Source organism: Cherax quadricarinatus, chromosome 97 (genome assembly GCF_038502225.1).
Source record: "Cherax quadricarinatus isolate ZL_2023a chromosome 97, ASM3850222v1, whole genome shotgun sequence".
Lineage (NCBI taxonomy): Eukaryota > Metazoa > Arthropoda > Malacostraca > Decapoda > Parastacidae > Cherax > Cherax quadricarinatus.
In genome coordinates this window covers 11,728,800-11,744,567 of record NC_091388.1, presented here as the reverse complement: position 1 = coordinate 11,744,567, position 15,768 = coordinate 11,728,800, and the positions used below count along the sequence as shown (strand labels likewise).

The 15,768-nt window shown below is 45.8% G+C and overlaps 1 protein-coding gene across 2 annotated transcripts in view; it reads left to right on the top strand.

The window, feature by feature from the left end:
• Positions 1-15,768, top strand: part of LOC128704985 (carbonic anhydrase 2) — a 383,971-nt gene that overhangs the window by 298,023 nt on the left and 70,180 nt on the right. For both annotated transcript variants that reach the window (XM_053800203.2, XM_053800202.2), the window contains exons 4-5: positions 1,735-1,873; positions 15,427-15,599. In XM_053800203.2, the coding sequence (XP_053656178.1) occupies positions 1,735-1,873; positions 15,427-15,599 (312 nt within the window). The remainder of the gene's footprint in view (positions 1-1,734; positions 1,874-15,426; positions 15,600-15,768) is intronic.

Genomic DNA, 15,768 nt, shown 5'->3' with positions numbered 1-15,768 from the left:
GTAGACCTACACAGTGTATGGCAGACCTACACTGTGTATGGTAGACCTACACAGTGTATGGCAGACCTACACAGTGTATGGTAGACCTACACAGTGTATGGTAGACCTACACAGTTTATGGCAGACCTACACAGTGTATGGTAGACCTACACAGTGTATGGTAGACCTACACAGTGTATGGTAGACCTACACAGTGTATGGTAGACCTACACAGTGTATGGGAGACCTACACAGTGTATGGTAGACCTACACAGTGTATGGTAGACCTACACAGTGTATGGTAGACCTACACAGTGTATGGTAGACCTACACAGTGTATGGTAGACCTACACAGTGTATGGTAGACCTACACTGTGTATGGTAGACCTACACAGTGTATGGCAGACCTACACAGTGTATGGTAGACCTACACAGTGTATGGTAGACCTACACAGTGTATGGTAGACCTACACTGTGTCTATCAACCCACAATCTCAGTAGATGATCCATCAACTTTGTTTACGTGTTCGTGCCTCTCGTAAACAACTGTTTATTACCAACAAGTTGATAAATCACTTGAGCAACACTTGTGTATGTTTACTGAGGAAACGTTTCACCTACACAGTGGCGTCATCAGTCCAATACAGTAAAGAATGGTGAAGATCTGGAGGAGTTTGACGTAGTCAGTCCCTCAGCCTTGAGTTGATGTGATCAATCCATCAATCTTGAAGAAGGAATTGAAAGTAGCAGTAGTAGTAAGTGTTCAATACAACTGTTTGTAAACCAGGGCAAGTGGCAATAATACTTGTCCTGGGTATTAGAGGTAGATCATAGAGCTTTATCAAGCTCTACACAGAGCGAGACGTCGTCACAATACTGTCTCTCACCACCTATGTATACTGTCTCTCACCACCTATGTATACTGTCTCTCTCCACCTATGTATACTCTCTCCCACCTATGTATACTGTCTCCACCTATGTATACTGTCTCTCCACCTATGTATACTCTCTCCATCTATGTATACTGTCTCTCCACCTATGTATACTCTCTCCATCTATGTATACTGTCTCTCCACCTATGTATACTCTCTCCATCTATGTATACTGTCTCTCCACCTATGTATACTCTCTCCCACCTATGTATACTGTCTCCACCTATGTATACTGTCTCTCCACCTATGTATACTCTCTCCATCTATGTATACTGTCTCTCCACCTATGTATACTCTCTCCCACCTATGTATACTGTCACTCCACCTATGTATACTGTCTCTCCACCTATGTATACTGTCACTCCACCTATGTATACTGTCTCTCCACCTATGTATACTGTCACTCCACCTATGTATACTGTCTCTCCACCTATGTATACTGTCTTTTTAACCTATGTTAAAAGTTATTAAGATCTCAGGGGTGAAATGTTTTCCAACATGTCCTAGTGTTTACTCCTCTCTAAATCAATTTGTTGGTATCTATTATCAGGGGTTATACCATCCTTATCTGTATATGTACCTAGATTTAGAAAGGACATAGCTAAGTACTGGTTTTCAGAGTTGTAGACGAGTGGAACAATCTCCCGAGCAGTGGAACAATCTCCCGAGCAATGTAACAGAAGCTAAAACCTTACGTAGCTTTAAGAGAGATTGGACAAATGTATGAGTAGGAGGGGCTGGGTTTGAGAAAGACCTGTCTAGCATGGGCCCAGTAGGCCTACTATAGTGTTCCTCCATTCTTATGCACTTATTCACACCCCAGCTCAGGTTGAGATAGATGCAGCATCGGCTCCCCGCGTCACTGACGGCGGGCTTAAGGGAGATTATATCTTTGCTCAGTTCCACTTCCACTGGGGAGCTGACTCGGCACTAGGCTCTGAACACACCATTGATGGAGTCAGGTAAGCCTACTCTCAGTGTATACACACCATTGATGGAGTCAGGTAAGCCTACTCTCAGTGTATACACACCATAGATGGAGTCAGGTAAGCCTACTCTCAGTGTATACACACCATAGATGGAGTCAGGTAAGCCTACACTCAGTGTATACACACCATAGATGGAGTCAGGTAAGCCTACACACACCATAGATGGAGTCAGGTAAGCCTACACTCAGTGTACACACACCATAGATGGAGTCAGGTAAGCCTACACTCAGTGTACACACACCATAGATGGAGTCAGGTAAGCCTACACTCAGTGTACACACACCATAGATGGAGTCAGGTAAGCCTACTCTCAGTGTACACACACCATAGATGGAGTCAGGTAAGCCTACACACACCATAGATGGAGTCAGGTAAGCCTACACACACCATAGATGGAGTCAGGTAAGCCTACACACACCATAGATGGAGTCAGGTAAGCCTACACACACCATAGATGGAGTCAGGTAAGCCTACACACACCATTGATGGAGTCAGGTAAGCCTACACACACCATTGATGGAGTCAGGTAAGCCTACACACACCATAGATGGAGTCAGGTAAGCCTACACACACCATTGATGGAGTCAGGTAAGCCTACACACACCACTGATGGAGTCAGGTAAGCCTACACACACCATAGATGGAGTCAGGTAAGCCTCCACAGTGTAAACAACACATACAGAAGCAACATAAAGAACAACAACTCTCAACATCCTGACCGCAACACTACACAACTAAAAAATTTAGAGTGATCCTTTGTAGTGGAAATACAAGGTTCCCATTGGAAATACAAGGTTCCCACTGGAAATACAAGGTTCCCACTGGAAATACAAGGTCCACACTGGAAATACAGGGTCCCCACTGGAAATACAAGGTCCACACTGGAAATACAAGGTCCACATTGGAAATAAGTCAATTTTAACTTTTTTGGGTTATCATGGCTGACTAAAACTCCGTACCCCAGGTTATCCTGGCTGGCTAACCCTCCCTACCCCAAGTATCCTGGCTGGCTAACCCTCCCTACCCCAGGTTATCCTGGCTGGCTAACCCTCCCTACCCCAAGTATCCTGGCTGGCTAACCCTCCCTACCCCAGGTTATACTGGCTGGCTAACCCTCCCTACCCCAGGTGGTGACCTGTACTTAACTCAGTGGTGACCTGTACTTAACTCTGTGAAGAAGTGTCTTGTGTGCTCCCGTGGACTGAACCAAGATGCCCTCCATCGAGCAACTTTACCAGCAACTTAAGGAAGAATTGAGGGCAGCGAAGATGGAGATACGGCGATTGACTGAGGAAAACAAGAGGATTCGTAGTAGTCCTCCTGTTTCGAGTCCTCAGGTCAAGAAGGGAACGTGGTCAGTGGCTGGACAGCAGGGGACGACGAAGTTGACGATCAAGAAGACGAATGGAAAGCCAGAAACGATGAAGAAGAAAGAGACTGCTGTGGAAACTCCTGTGGAAACCTCCAACGCATTCTCGTTGCTACCCGACGAATGTGAGTCGACTACTGGGATTGTCACGATGAACGACAAGGAAGGTAAGAATATTGTTGTTGTTGGGGATAGCCAGGTTAGATACATGGATAGGGCATTCTGCTTGAAGGACAGGAGTAGGAGACAGAGGGTATGCTTTCCTGGGGCTGGGATGGAGGACAGTGTTAGCCGGCTTGAAAACATCATGAACGGTAATGGGATCAATCCTATTATTTGCCTCAGTGCTGGAGGCAATGATGTAGGCAAGCGTAGAAGTGAGGATTTAGTTAGAAAGTTCAGAACAGCTATAGACATAATTAGGAAGAAGGGGGGGTGCCCTGTTATATGTGGCATTTTGCCAAGAAGAGGTGTTGGTAATGAATGGTTGTCCAGAGCAATTGGTATTAATTGTTGGGTGGATAAACACTAAGGATAATGCAGTACCATTCATTGACAACTGGGACAACTTCTATGGCCGAAATGACATGTATGCCAGGGATGGGGTTCACTTATCCAGGGCAGGTGTGGGTTTTCTTGCTAACTCAGTTGAGGGGGTTGTTAGGACCTTAAACTAGGATTAGTTAGAGGTATGGGTTTAGAAATGATAAATAATGAGTATGGATATATTGACTTATGCTCTGATATTAAGAATCTTAATAGTAACTGTCATGGAGTAACTCTGGGTAATGATAATATCAGAAATTGTGTAAAAACAAAGATGAATAGGAAAAATGTGCAGAAGAAAAAACATATGATGGTATTTTATGCTAACAGTCGAAGTGCAAGAAATAAAATTAATGAACTACGTTTGGTAGCATGTGCTGGGAACTTTGATATCATTGCATTAACTGAAACGTGGTATGATTTAAAGAGTCGGGACATGACTGCTGAGTGTAATATTCAGGGATTTAAGTTGTTCAATGTGGATAGATGTAATGGGAAGGGGGGAGGAGTTGCATTGTATGTTCGAGAAAATATTAATTGTTGCATAAAAACAGGTATAAAAATAGATGGAGCAGTAACAGAGTCTGTTTGGGTAGAGTTCGTGGAGGGTCAAGAAAAACTAATTCTAGGTGTAATATACCGACCTCCAGGCTTGGATCACGATAGAGGGAGACTTCTTTGGGACGAAATTGTTAGGGCTTCTGGACACAGTAACGTAGTCATAGTAGGGGACTTTAACTTTAGTCAAATTGACTGGAATTCTTTGACAAGTAATCTAGAGTCCAGTGACTTTATGGAAACAGTTCAGGACTGTTTTCTGAAACAGAGCGTAACTGAGCCTACCAGGGGTAATAATTTGCTAGACCTAGTCTTGTCAAATAAGGAAACACTCGTGAATAATCTGGAGATCACTGAAGAGCTTGGCGCAAGTGATCACAAATCCATCACTTTTAGCATTAACTGGGAATGCAAGAATAATGATAATACAGTAAAAATCCCCGATTTTCGTTCTGCCGATTATAATGGACTTAGGGAACATCTGTCTAATCTTGATTGGGGTTATCTAGCTAATGATTTTATTGACGATAATCATACTTATGAATATGAAGGGATCTGCTTTTATGATTGTTTTCTTAATAATGTACACAGTGCCCAGAGTATATACATTCCCCAGAGAGAAATTAGGTCTAATAATAACGATCCCAAATGGGTTAACAGGAGGCTAAAGCATGTATTAGGGGAGAAAAGGGGAATTTATAGGCGCATCAGAAGAGGAGAGGTTAACCTTACTGACCAATATGTTCAGCTTAAAAGAGAAGTAAAAAAGGCGATTAGAAAGGCTAAACGTGACTATGAAATTAGAGTTGCTAATGAATCAAAGACTAATCCAAAGGGGTTCTTTCAAGTGTATAGGACGAAGGTGAAGGAAAAAGTAGGACCTCTGAAAACTGGGAATGAACTGCTGACGGATAATGAACTGGAAATGTGTTCCTTATTTAATGACTATTTTTTGTCAGTTTTTACACAGGAAGATGTAAATGAGATTCCAGTAATTAACAATTATTTAGTTCCTGATGAATTTAAGTTAACTAATATTACTGTCACGAGGGACATGGTTATTAAACAGATAGACAAACTGAAACAAAATAAGTCCCCGGGACCCGATGAGTTGTTTTCCAGGGTATTTAAGGAATGCAAGATGGAGCTTAGTCAGCCATTAACGAGTGTATTCAATGCGTCCATCCTTACCAGTGTTGTGCCAGAGTTGTGGAAGATGGCTAATGTGGTTCCTATATTCAAATCAGGGGATAAGTCCACTCCTTCAAATTACCGTCCAATAAGCCTGACATCTATAGTGGGCAAGTTATTAGAATCAATTATAGGTGACATTATCAGAAGTCACCTTGAAGAGCATAACTTGATAAATGAATCTCAGCATGGATTCACGAGAGGTCGTTCCTGCCTGACAAACTTACTGACGTTCTTCAATAGAACATTTAAGGCAGTTGACAGTGATAAGGAATATGATATTGTTTATCTGGATTTTAGTAAAGCCTTCGACAGAGTACCTCACAAGAGACTCTTAAGAAAAGTGGCAGCTCATGGTATAGGAGGTAAAGTTCTAGCATGGATTGAGGCATGGCTTACCAATAGAAAGCAGAGAGTTACCATTAATGGAGTGAAATCTGAATGGGGATTAGTCACTAGTGGCATTCCACAAGGATCAGTTTTAGGCCCTCTCCTGTTCATAATTTACATTAATGACCTTGATGAAGGGATTACTAGTGACATGAGTAAGTTTGCTGATGATACAAAGATAGGCCGTATAATTCACTCTGAGAAGGATATCAATGAACTCCAGGACGATTTGAACAAATTAATGTCTTGGTCTGAAAAATGGCAGATGAAGTTCAATGTGGACAAGTGTAAGGTACTTGCCCTTGGTAATGAAAATAACCCTCGAAGCTATAATCTAGGTGAAGTAGAGCTTGGTCATACAGAATGTGAAAAAGACTTGGGAGTCATGGTGAGCAGAAATCTAAAGCCAAGACAGCAGTGCCTTAGTGTGCGCAACAAGGCCAACAGATTACTTGGATTTATCTCAAGAAGTATAAGTAACAGAAGTCCAAAAGTTATTTTACAGCTCTATACATCACTAGTGAGGCCTCATTTAGATTATGCCGCTCAGTTTTGGTCCCCTTACTACAGGATGGACATAGACTCATTAGAGAACATACAGAGAAGAATGACTAAAATGATTTACTGTGTAAGGAACCTCCCGTATGAAGATAGACTTAAAGCCTTAAATCTCCACTCTCTGGAGAGGCGTAGAATGAGGGGAGATATCATTGAAGTGTATAAGTGGATGACGGGCATAAACAAGGGAGACATTAATAAAGTACTGAGGGTGTCGAACCAGGTAAGAATCAGGAATAATGGATTTAAGTTGGATAAATTTAGATTTAGAAAGGACATAGGTAAGTACTGGTTTTCTAACAGAGTTGTAGATGCGTGGAACAGTCTTCCCAGTGGGGTGATAGAGGTTAGGACCTTGGGTAGCTTTAAGAAGAGACTGGACAAATATATGAGTGGGAGGGGCTGGGTTTGATTGGTGTCAAGGGGGTACGGGAGTTGTTTCTTGAGTAGCTTTAGGTAGATGTCGTTTTGATAAGGACCTGCCTCGTATGGGCCAGTAGGCCTTCTGCAGTGTTCCTACATTCTTATGTTCTTATGTTCTTAAATCTGACCTGGCCGCGGGGGCGTTGATCCTCGGAGCTATCTCCAGGTATCTAACGAGTCAGATCAAGGAATAATTTTGTGTCACGAGTCATCTGACACAGACCTGTGTCAGGAGACACTTTGTCTTGTTCGCTGACAAATAAAACAAGTGTCAGGAGACACTGGTTTGCTGACAAATAAAACAAGTGTCAGGAGACACTGGTTTGCTGACAAATAAAACAAGTGTCAGGAGACACTGGTTTGCTGACAAAGAAGTGTACTGACACCCTCCACCAGTTGAAGGAGGAGGAGACGACGAGGAGAAGAAGAACCAGGAAGAAACGAAGATGAATAATACTTTAAACGCAAATCATAAGTGTGACCAGAGTTAAGGAAGGTGAGTTCTGGAGCGCCTCAGCCAGGAAGGTGAGTTCTGGAGCGCCTCAGCCAGGAAGGTGAGTTCTGGAGCGCCTCAGCCAGGAAGGTGAGTTCTGGAGCGCCTCCGCCAGGAAGGTGAGTTCTGGAGCGCCTCAGCCAGGAAGGTGAGTTCTGGAGCGCCTCAGCCAGGAAGGTGAGTTCTGGAGCGCCTCAGCCAGGAAGGTGAGTTCTGGAGCGCCTCAGCCAGGAAGGTGAGTTCTGGAGCGCCTCAGCCAGGAAGGTGAGTTCTGGAGCGCCTCAGCCAGGAAGGTGAGTTCTGGAGCGCCTCAGCCAGGAAGGTGAGTTCTGGAGCGCCTCAGTCAGGAAGGTGAGTTCTGGAGCGCCTCAGTCAGGAAGGTGAGAGCGCCTCAGCCAGGAAGGTGAGTTCTGGAGCGCCTCAGCCAGGAAGGTGAGTTCTTCTGGAGCGCCTCAGTCAGGAAGGTGAGTTCTGGAGCGCCTCAGCCAGGAAGGTGAGTTCTGGAGCGCCTCAGCCAGGAAGGTGAGTTCTGGAGCGCCTCAGCCAGGAAGGTGAGTTCTGGAGCGCCTCAGCCAGGAAGGTGAGTTCTGGAGCGCCTCAGCCAGGAAGGTGAGTTCTGGAGCACCTCAGCCAGGAAGGTGAGTTCTGGAGCGCCTCAGCCAGGAAGGTGAGTTCTGGAGCGCCTCAGCCAGGAAGGTGAGTTCTGGAGCGCCTCAGCCAGGAAGGTGAGTTCTGGAGCGCCTCCGCCAGGAAGGTTCTGGAGCACCTCAGCCAGGAAGGTGAGTTCTGGAGCACCTCAGCCAGGAAGGTGAGTTCTGGAGCACCTCAGCCAGGAAGGTGAGTTCTGGAGCGCCTCAGCCAGGAAGGTGAGTTCTGGAGCGCCTCAGCCAGGAAGGTGAGTTCTGGAGCGTCTCAGCCAGGAAGGTGAGTTCTGGAGCGCCTCAGCCAGGAAGGTGAGTTCTGGAGCGCCTCAGCCAGGAAGGTGAGTTCTGGAGCGCCTCAGCCAGGAAGGTTAGTTCTGGAGCGCCTCAGCCAGGAAGGCGAGTTCTGGAGTGCCTCAGCCAGGAAGGTGAGTTCTGGAGCGCCTCAGCCAGGAAGGTGAGTTCTGGAGCGCCTCAGCCAGGAAGGTGAGTTCTGGAGCGCCTCAGCCAGGAAGGTGAGTTCTGGAGCGCCTCAGCCAGGAAGGTGAGTTCTGGAGCGCCTCAGCCAGGAAGGTGAGTTCTGGAGCGCCTCAGCCAGGAAGGTGAGTTCTGGAGCGCCTCAGCCAGGAAGGTGAGTTCTGGAGCGCCTCAGCCAGGAAGGTGAGTTCTGGAGCGCCTCAGCCAGGAAGGTGAGTTCTGGAGCGCCTCAGCCAGGAAGGTGAGTTCTGGAGCGCCTCAGCCAGGAAGGTGAGTTCTGGAGCGCCTCAGCCAGGAAGGTGAGTTCTGGAGCGCCTCAGCCAGGAAGGTGAGTTCTGGAGTGCCTCAGCCAGCATTCTGCCTTCCCTGGAAGTCAAATCAATTCTTAATGTGTTCACTGGACGACAGTAAGATGTATATATACGAGGAGAGGAACTTCAACTACCCTCCTCCTCCTCCTTCATTGGAAAGACATTGTTATTGGCTGCTTAAGCCAGTCTGATTTACATCTTTATATTCAATTGCTGGAGACGAGATTCCGGAGGCGTCCATTGATCTGTACTCGCGAGATGAGGTGCTTCTCTGCCACTCCTGGAGGTTCCTGAAGCCTCCCCCCATGCAAGAGCTGGAACACTCTATTGCAACACGAAACTCTCTTGTTGCAACCTGCAACATCCTACTGCACCCTGGAACATGATAGGCCTATCACAGGCCTATCATGATGCTTACCATGAGCAAAATTTTGGTCTTGTCCCATGACTACTTCAAAATTTGGAAAAAGTGTGTTAAGTTAATATTGTAGTTGTCATGTGATGACTCATGTGACTGATGTGATAACTGTCATATGACTTACATGATGACTCATCTGATGACTGATGTGATAACTGTTATGTGATGACTTATGTGATATGTGATGACTGATGTGATAACTTATGTGATGACTCGTATAATTGATGTGATAACTGTCATGTGATGACTTACATGATGACTGATGTGATAACTCATGTGATGACTTATGTGATAACTGTCATGTGATGACTTATGTGATATCATGTGATGACTGATGTGATAACTGTCATGTGATGACTTACATGATTTGTAGATGAATGGTTCAGAGAACCGACATGTTGATAAATTAGACACATGTGCAACTCTTGGGTATCTTTATTGAGGAAACGTTTCGCCACACAGTGGCTTCATCAGTCCATACGTAGGAGAAACTTGAAGAACAGGAGAAGAATGAGGTAATCAGTCCCTCAACCTTGAGTCGATGTGTTCAGTCCATCAATCTTGAATAGAATACGGCATATCAGCGGAGAAACAGCTTATAAACCGTATGGCTTGCCTAATTCTTGGGCACGACCGTATGGCTTGCCTAATTCTTGGGCACGACCGTATGGCTTGCCTAATTCTTGGGCACGACCTACTTCCACATTGAACAAATGTGACACCACCTATGACTGCTGCACCTCTCCTGCCATACGGTTTATAAGCTGCTTCTCCGCTGATATGCCGTATTCTATTCAAGATTGATGGACTGAACACATCGACTCAAGGTTGAGGGACTGATTACCTCATTCTTCTCCTGTTCTTCAAGTTTCTCCTACGTATGGACTGATGAAGCCACTGTGTGGCGAAACGTTTCCTCAATAAAGATACCCAAGAGTTGCACATGTGTCTAATTTATCGACTTACATGATGACTGATGTGATGACTTATGTGATAACTGTTGTCATGTAGGGGGGTAATGATTAGGGGAATATGGGGGTAAGAGGAGGGAGTCAGTAGGTAGGGGACAGGCGAGGCAGTAGGAGGGATGAGTGCAGAGGTCGGTAGGTAGGTGAGGTCACTGGTGACTACAACTTCACCTCTTATTACTCTACCCACCACTCCACACTACTCACCCTCTCACTACTTGAACTAAACATAAATAAATGGAAATAAGAATAAATAACGGGGACAGTGAATATTACTATTCTACTCAAACACAGTTTATTATTAAGTCCTTGTACAATAATATATTTGGGAACAGGAGTACATCATTGTGGTTTAGATAAATGGGATGGTATGTATAAGCAGTGAGACAGGGAACACAATCAACCTGACGAGAATGAATATAACTTACAATATAGTTCAGAGGACAGTTCATCACAGGAACTAAGCCACAGGTCCCAAGACCTACACAGCACGAGTACTGCGCCAAGCCAGTACTCTGCCCAATGTCTCCAACAGTCTCCTCCAGAGACTTCAGCAGCCTTCTCCCGAGCCCTGCACCCCAGCAGCAGCTCCGCTCGAATCTCTGCTCAGGCTCTTCCTTGGGCTTTTATGGTGGTCCAAGCACCCTCCACAACCACGTGTACGACCTGACGCCTAGGTCTGACGCCGTCAAGAACAAAAGACCTCAGACGTGGGCGTGGCACAGACGTTTGCCAAGGCAAGGTGTGACCATATAATTGGTTAAATTAGGTCTCCCCAGAGATCTCACAAGCCCAGCTGAACTACATCACATCCCCCTTTCTCCCCCAATTTAAAGTATCTGAGAACTAGGACAATTTGTCCTAGTTATTAGACTATTTTAATCCTAACCCCTTAATTCTATTACAATACAAAGACAAAATTATACATAATACAAAATTATTCAACTACATATATTTCCCTCAACCTTCTCATCTACCACAAGGCAGCGTAATCAGTACACCTGGCAGTTGGCCAGCATAACAGTTGCTCTTTGGTGCAAAGCCTCCTTACCCGTCATTTCTCCTTAAACCTAAATATCGGGCTCCAGTGCCTTCCCTACTTCTACTAGAAATGCACTAGCCAATGCTAGTCACCCTCGCACGTTAACCATTGGGCCAAACCTCTCTAGGCTTCTATGACGTGGAAAACTGCTCCAACGGGTTACATTCTTTCAAGTAACTGCAACTGGACCACTTCACGACCACCAAGGTCGCATTTTCGGCACACTTCACATGCACACTACAACATCTGAAAATCGAGACAGGGCAGGCATCGCAGCTAAGACCCTCCATTATCCTATGCCACTACTAGGATTCACTGGCCTCATAAAACAAGGCGGCCATAATCACTGGACAGTATTCAAGGTCACCTTATTTCACACAGGTAACACTAACACTTCTATCAAAGTAGGCTGGGGACACACTCTTAATTGTCTCTCATGGCTGGCAGGACATCACCGCATACCGGTCGTACAGGTCGACCAGCAAGGCAGGATACACCTCCATACCGCTCTTGAAAACAGGCTGGTCCCAGCAGCTGGAGTCCATCTCCGCGGCTCATGTCCTAACACATCTCCGAGGATGGCAACTCCTTCATAGTAGATTCTCCTGTCCTGGCACACCAGCCAGAATCCCTCACACACCACTGCAGCATCACCGCCATCTCCTCTTGAGCTAGGCAGCATCGCAGCACGGCCACAGCATATCCATCATCACAGCACGGCCGTATCACAGCAGCACACAGCACGGCCACAGCATCGCAGCATGGCTACAGCATCGCAGCACGGTCCCAGCATCACAGCACGGCCGCAGCGTCTCAACATCACCGCACAGCCACAGCATCTGATCACAGCAGCACACAGCACTGCCACAGCATCACAACATGGCTACAGCATCTCAGTAAACCGTAGCATCATAAGCAGCAGACATCAGCAGCAGCAAGCTATGGACAGTTGCTCGAGGTTAGGTGAGGTGAGGTCACGTCATGTCATCAACAGCAGGTGCGGTCACCCATCCCTGGCAACTGCGGGTAACTGGCGGTCCGTGGGTGATGGTCACAGAGGCTGGGTGACGCAGACAGACACCCACTACAATGGATGACAGACCAGGGCAGCAATACATCTACTGGGGCACATCAACTGAGTGACTGGGCACATCAGGTGGATAATAATCATAGGCATCTCTTCAGTGGGTGACAGTTGTGGGCTAGTCTTCCCAGGCAGGCTGGGTGACTTCTCGTTCCTCTGTAAATATTCAATTTCGGCCAGTAATTGCTTCCCCCAAGTCTCACCCAAATACTGATATTCTCCACCATTATCTCAAACCAACAACCAACTCCACCGTCTGAAAAAAGGTCAGTTAAGGTCACTAGGATTATAATATCACACTGATATTTACTTTACACACACAAGAAAAAAAATGGTAGCATAACATAAGTATAACCGAGCAGTCAAAAATAAGGCACATGGGACTGGTTCCTACTATAAAAATAAGAAGAACCACCACCGCTTAGACACCATGTCATGTAGGGGGGTGATGGTTAGGGGAATGTGGGGGTAAGCAGAGGGAGTCAGTAAATAGGGGACAGGCGAGGCAGTAGGAGGGATGAGTGCGGAGGTTGGTAGGTAGATGACAGGAGAGGTGAGCGGTAGCTAGGTAGGTAATGTGAGGTCACTGGTGACTACAACTTCACCTCTCATTACTCTACCCACCACTCCACACTACTCACCCTCTCACTACTTTAACTAAACATAAATAAATGGAAATAAGAATAAATAACGGGGACAGTGAATATTACTATTCTACTCAAACAGTTTATTATTAAGTCCTTGTACAATAATATATTTGGGAACAGGAGAACATTATTGTGGTTTAGATAAATGGGATGGTATGTATAAGCAGTGAGACAGGGAACACAATCAACTTGACGAGAATGAATATAACTTACAATATAGTTCAGAGGACAGTTCACTACAGGAACTAAGCCACAGGTCCCAAGACCTACACAGCACGAGTACTGCGCCAAGCCAGTACTCTGCCCAATGCCTCCAACAGTCTCCTCCAGAGACTTCAGCAGCCTTCTCCCGAGCCCTGCACCCCAGCAGCAGCTCCGCTCGAAGTCTCTGCTCAGGAGCTCTGCACCCCAGCAGCAGCTGCGCTCGAAGTCTCTGCTCAGGAGCTCTGCACCCCAGCAGCAGCTGCGCTCGAAGTCTCTGCTCAGGAGCTCTGCACCCCAGCAGCAGCTCTGCTCGAAGTCTGCTCAGGAGCTCTGCACCCCAGCAGCAGCTCCACTCAAATCTCCTGATCATGCTCTTCCTTGGGCTTTTATGGTGGTCCAAGCACCCTCCACAACCACGTGTACAACCTGACGCCTAGGTCTGACGCCGTCAAGAACAAAAGACCTCAGACGTGGGCGTGGCTACAGACGTTTGCCAAGGCAAGGTGTGACCATATAATTGGTTAAATTAGGTCTCCCCAGAGACCTCACAAGCCCAGCTGAACTACATCACACTGTCATGTGATGACTTACATGATGACTGATGTGATGACTTATGTAATGACTGATGTGATGATTTGTGATAACTGTCATGTGATGACTTACATGATGGCTTATGTGATGACTGATGTGATAACTGTCATGTGATGACTTACATGATGACTGATGTGATGATTGATGTGATAACTGTCATGTGATGACTGATGTGATAACTGTCATGTGATGACTGATGTGATAACTGTCATGTGATGACTGATGTGATAACTGTCATGTGATGACTGGATGAAAGCTGACTGGTAGTCACTGTAACCTGTGTCAAGGACAGATCTATAAAACTAATAAAGGGCCCCTAATCCTGAATGGGCCTCTGAAGCCACTTTAGTCTACACTGTTTTCAAAAATTTGGGTCTAACTTATGAGGGTCTACAGGTGACAGTGGTTACACGGACCTTGTTGTTAACTGCAAAGGGCCCCATGGTTCAAGCTTCAGGGGTCCCCATGGTTCAAGCTTCAGGGGTCCCCATGGTTCAAGCTTCAGGGGTCCCCATAGTTCAAGCTTCAGGGTCCCAAAAATATAGATCCAAGACTGACCTGTAGTAATGAGTACCTCACCCCAGGTACCATCAGGTGTAAAAAAGTTTACCTGTGATAACAAGTGTATCTTCCCTAGTTAGTTAGTTTAATGTTTATTATGCACCCCATACCCATCCTGTGGGCGGTAGTCAAAAGATTACAAATGTACATAATGGGTCCAGGAACTGGACACACATTTAGCTGTAGTAATTGCTCATCCGTATCCAGGTACAACCAGGTATCCAAATCTACCCGTGATATTGAATCTACCCCAGACTATGCTGCTCAGTTCTGGTCACCGTATTACAGAATGGATATAAATGCTCTGGAAAACGTACAAAGGAGGATGGCAAAGATGATCCCATGTATCAGAAATCTTCCCTATGAGGATAGACTGAGGCCCTGAATCTGCACTCTCTCGAAAGACGTAGAATTAAGGGGGATATGATCGAGGTGTATAAATGGAAGACAGGAATAAATAAAGAGGATGTAAATAATGTGCTGAAAATTTCCAGCCAAGACAGGACTTGCAGCAATGGTTTCAAGTTGGAAAAATTCAGATTCAGGAAGGATATAGGAAAGTACTGGTTTGGTAATAGAGTTGTGGATGAGTGGAACAAACTCCTGAGTACAGTTATTGGGGCTAAAACGTTATGTAGTTTTAAAAATAGGTTAGATAAATATATGAGTGGGTGTGGGTGGGTGTGAGTTGGACCTGACTAGCTTGTGCAGCTGGGTCTGGTGCCGTGCTCCTTCCTTGAGTGGCGGTGACCAGACTGGGTGGGTCACTGGGCTTATCGGGGGGGGCATGGACCTGCTCCACATGGGTCAGTAGGCCTGCTGCAGTGTTCCTTCTTTCTTATGTTCTTATATATATTTACCTGTGCAGAACAACCACTGTGAAAAAATAGTGAAATTCCAAGCACTTTCATGACTCCTCACAAAATGTGAAGTCACGAAAGCGCTTGGAATTTCACTATTTTTTCACATTGGTTATTCTGCATATTGTGATATCAACTGTTTACTGTGATCTTACTGCACATTTACCTGTATTAACTATTGCCTTGTACCCCAGGTACCCCATGGAACTCCACCTTGTACACTACAATGGTGCCTATGGTTCACTAGCTGAGGCTATCAAGAGGCAGGATGGTCTGGCAGTGTTGGGAGTGATGCTGGAGGTGTCAGAAACTGATAACCCAGCTCTCACACCTCTCACTAATGCTCTCCTTAATATCACCGAATCTGGTGAGTAATATCTTGGTGCTGGGGCGGCAACTCGACCCCAGTATCTCGCTGCAGGAGTTTACATGTTATGATGGAGGAGCTAGCTAGCTATCTAGCTCTCTCTCTCTGTTCCTGTCTCTCTCTGTTTCTGTCTGTCTCTAGTTCTGTCTTTGACCTACCTATGTTGATC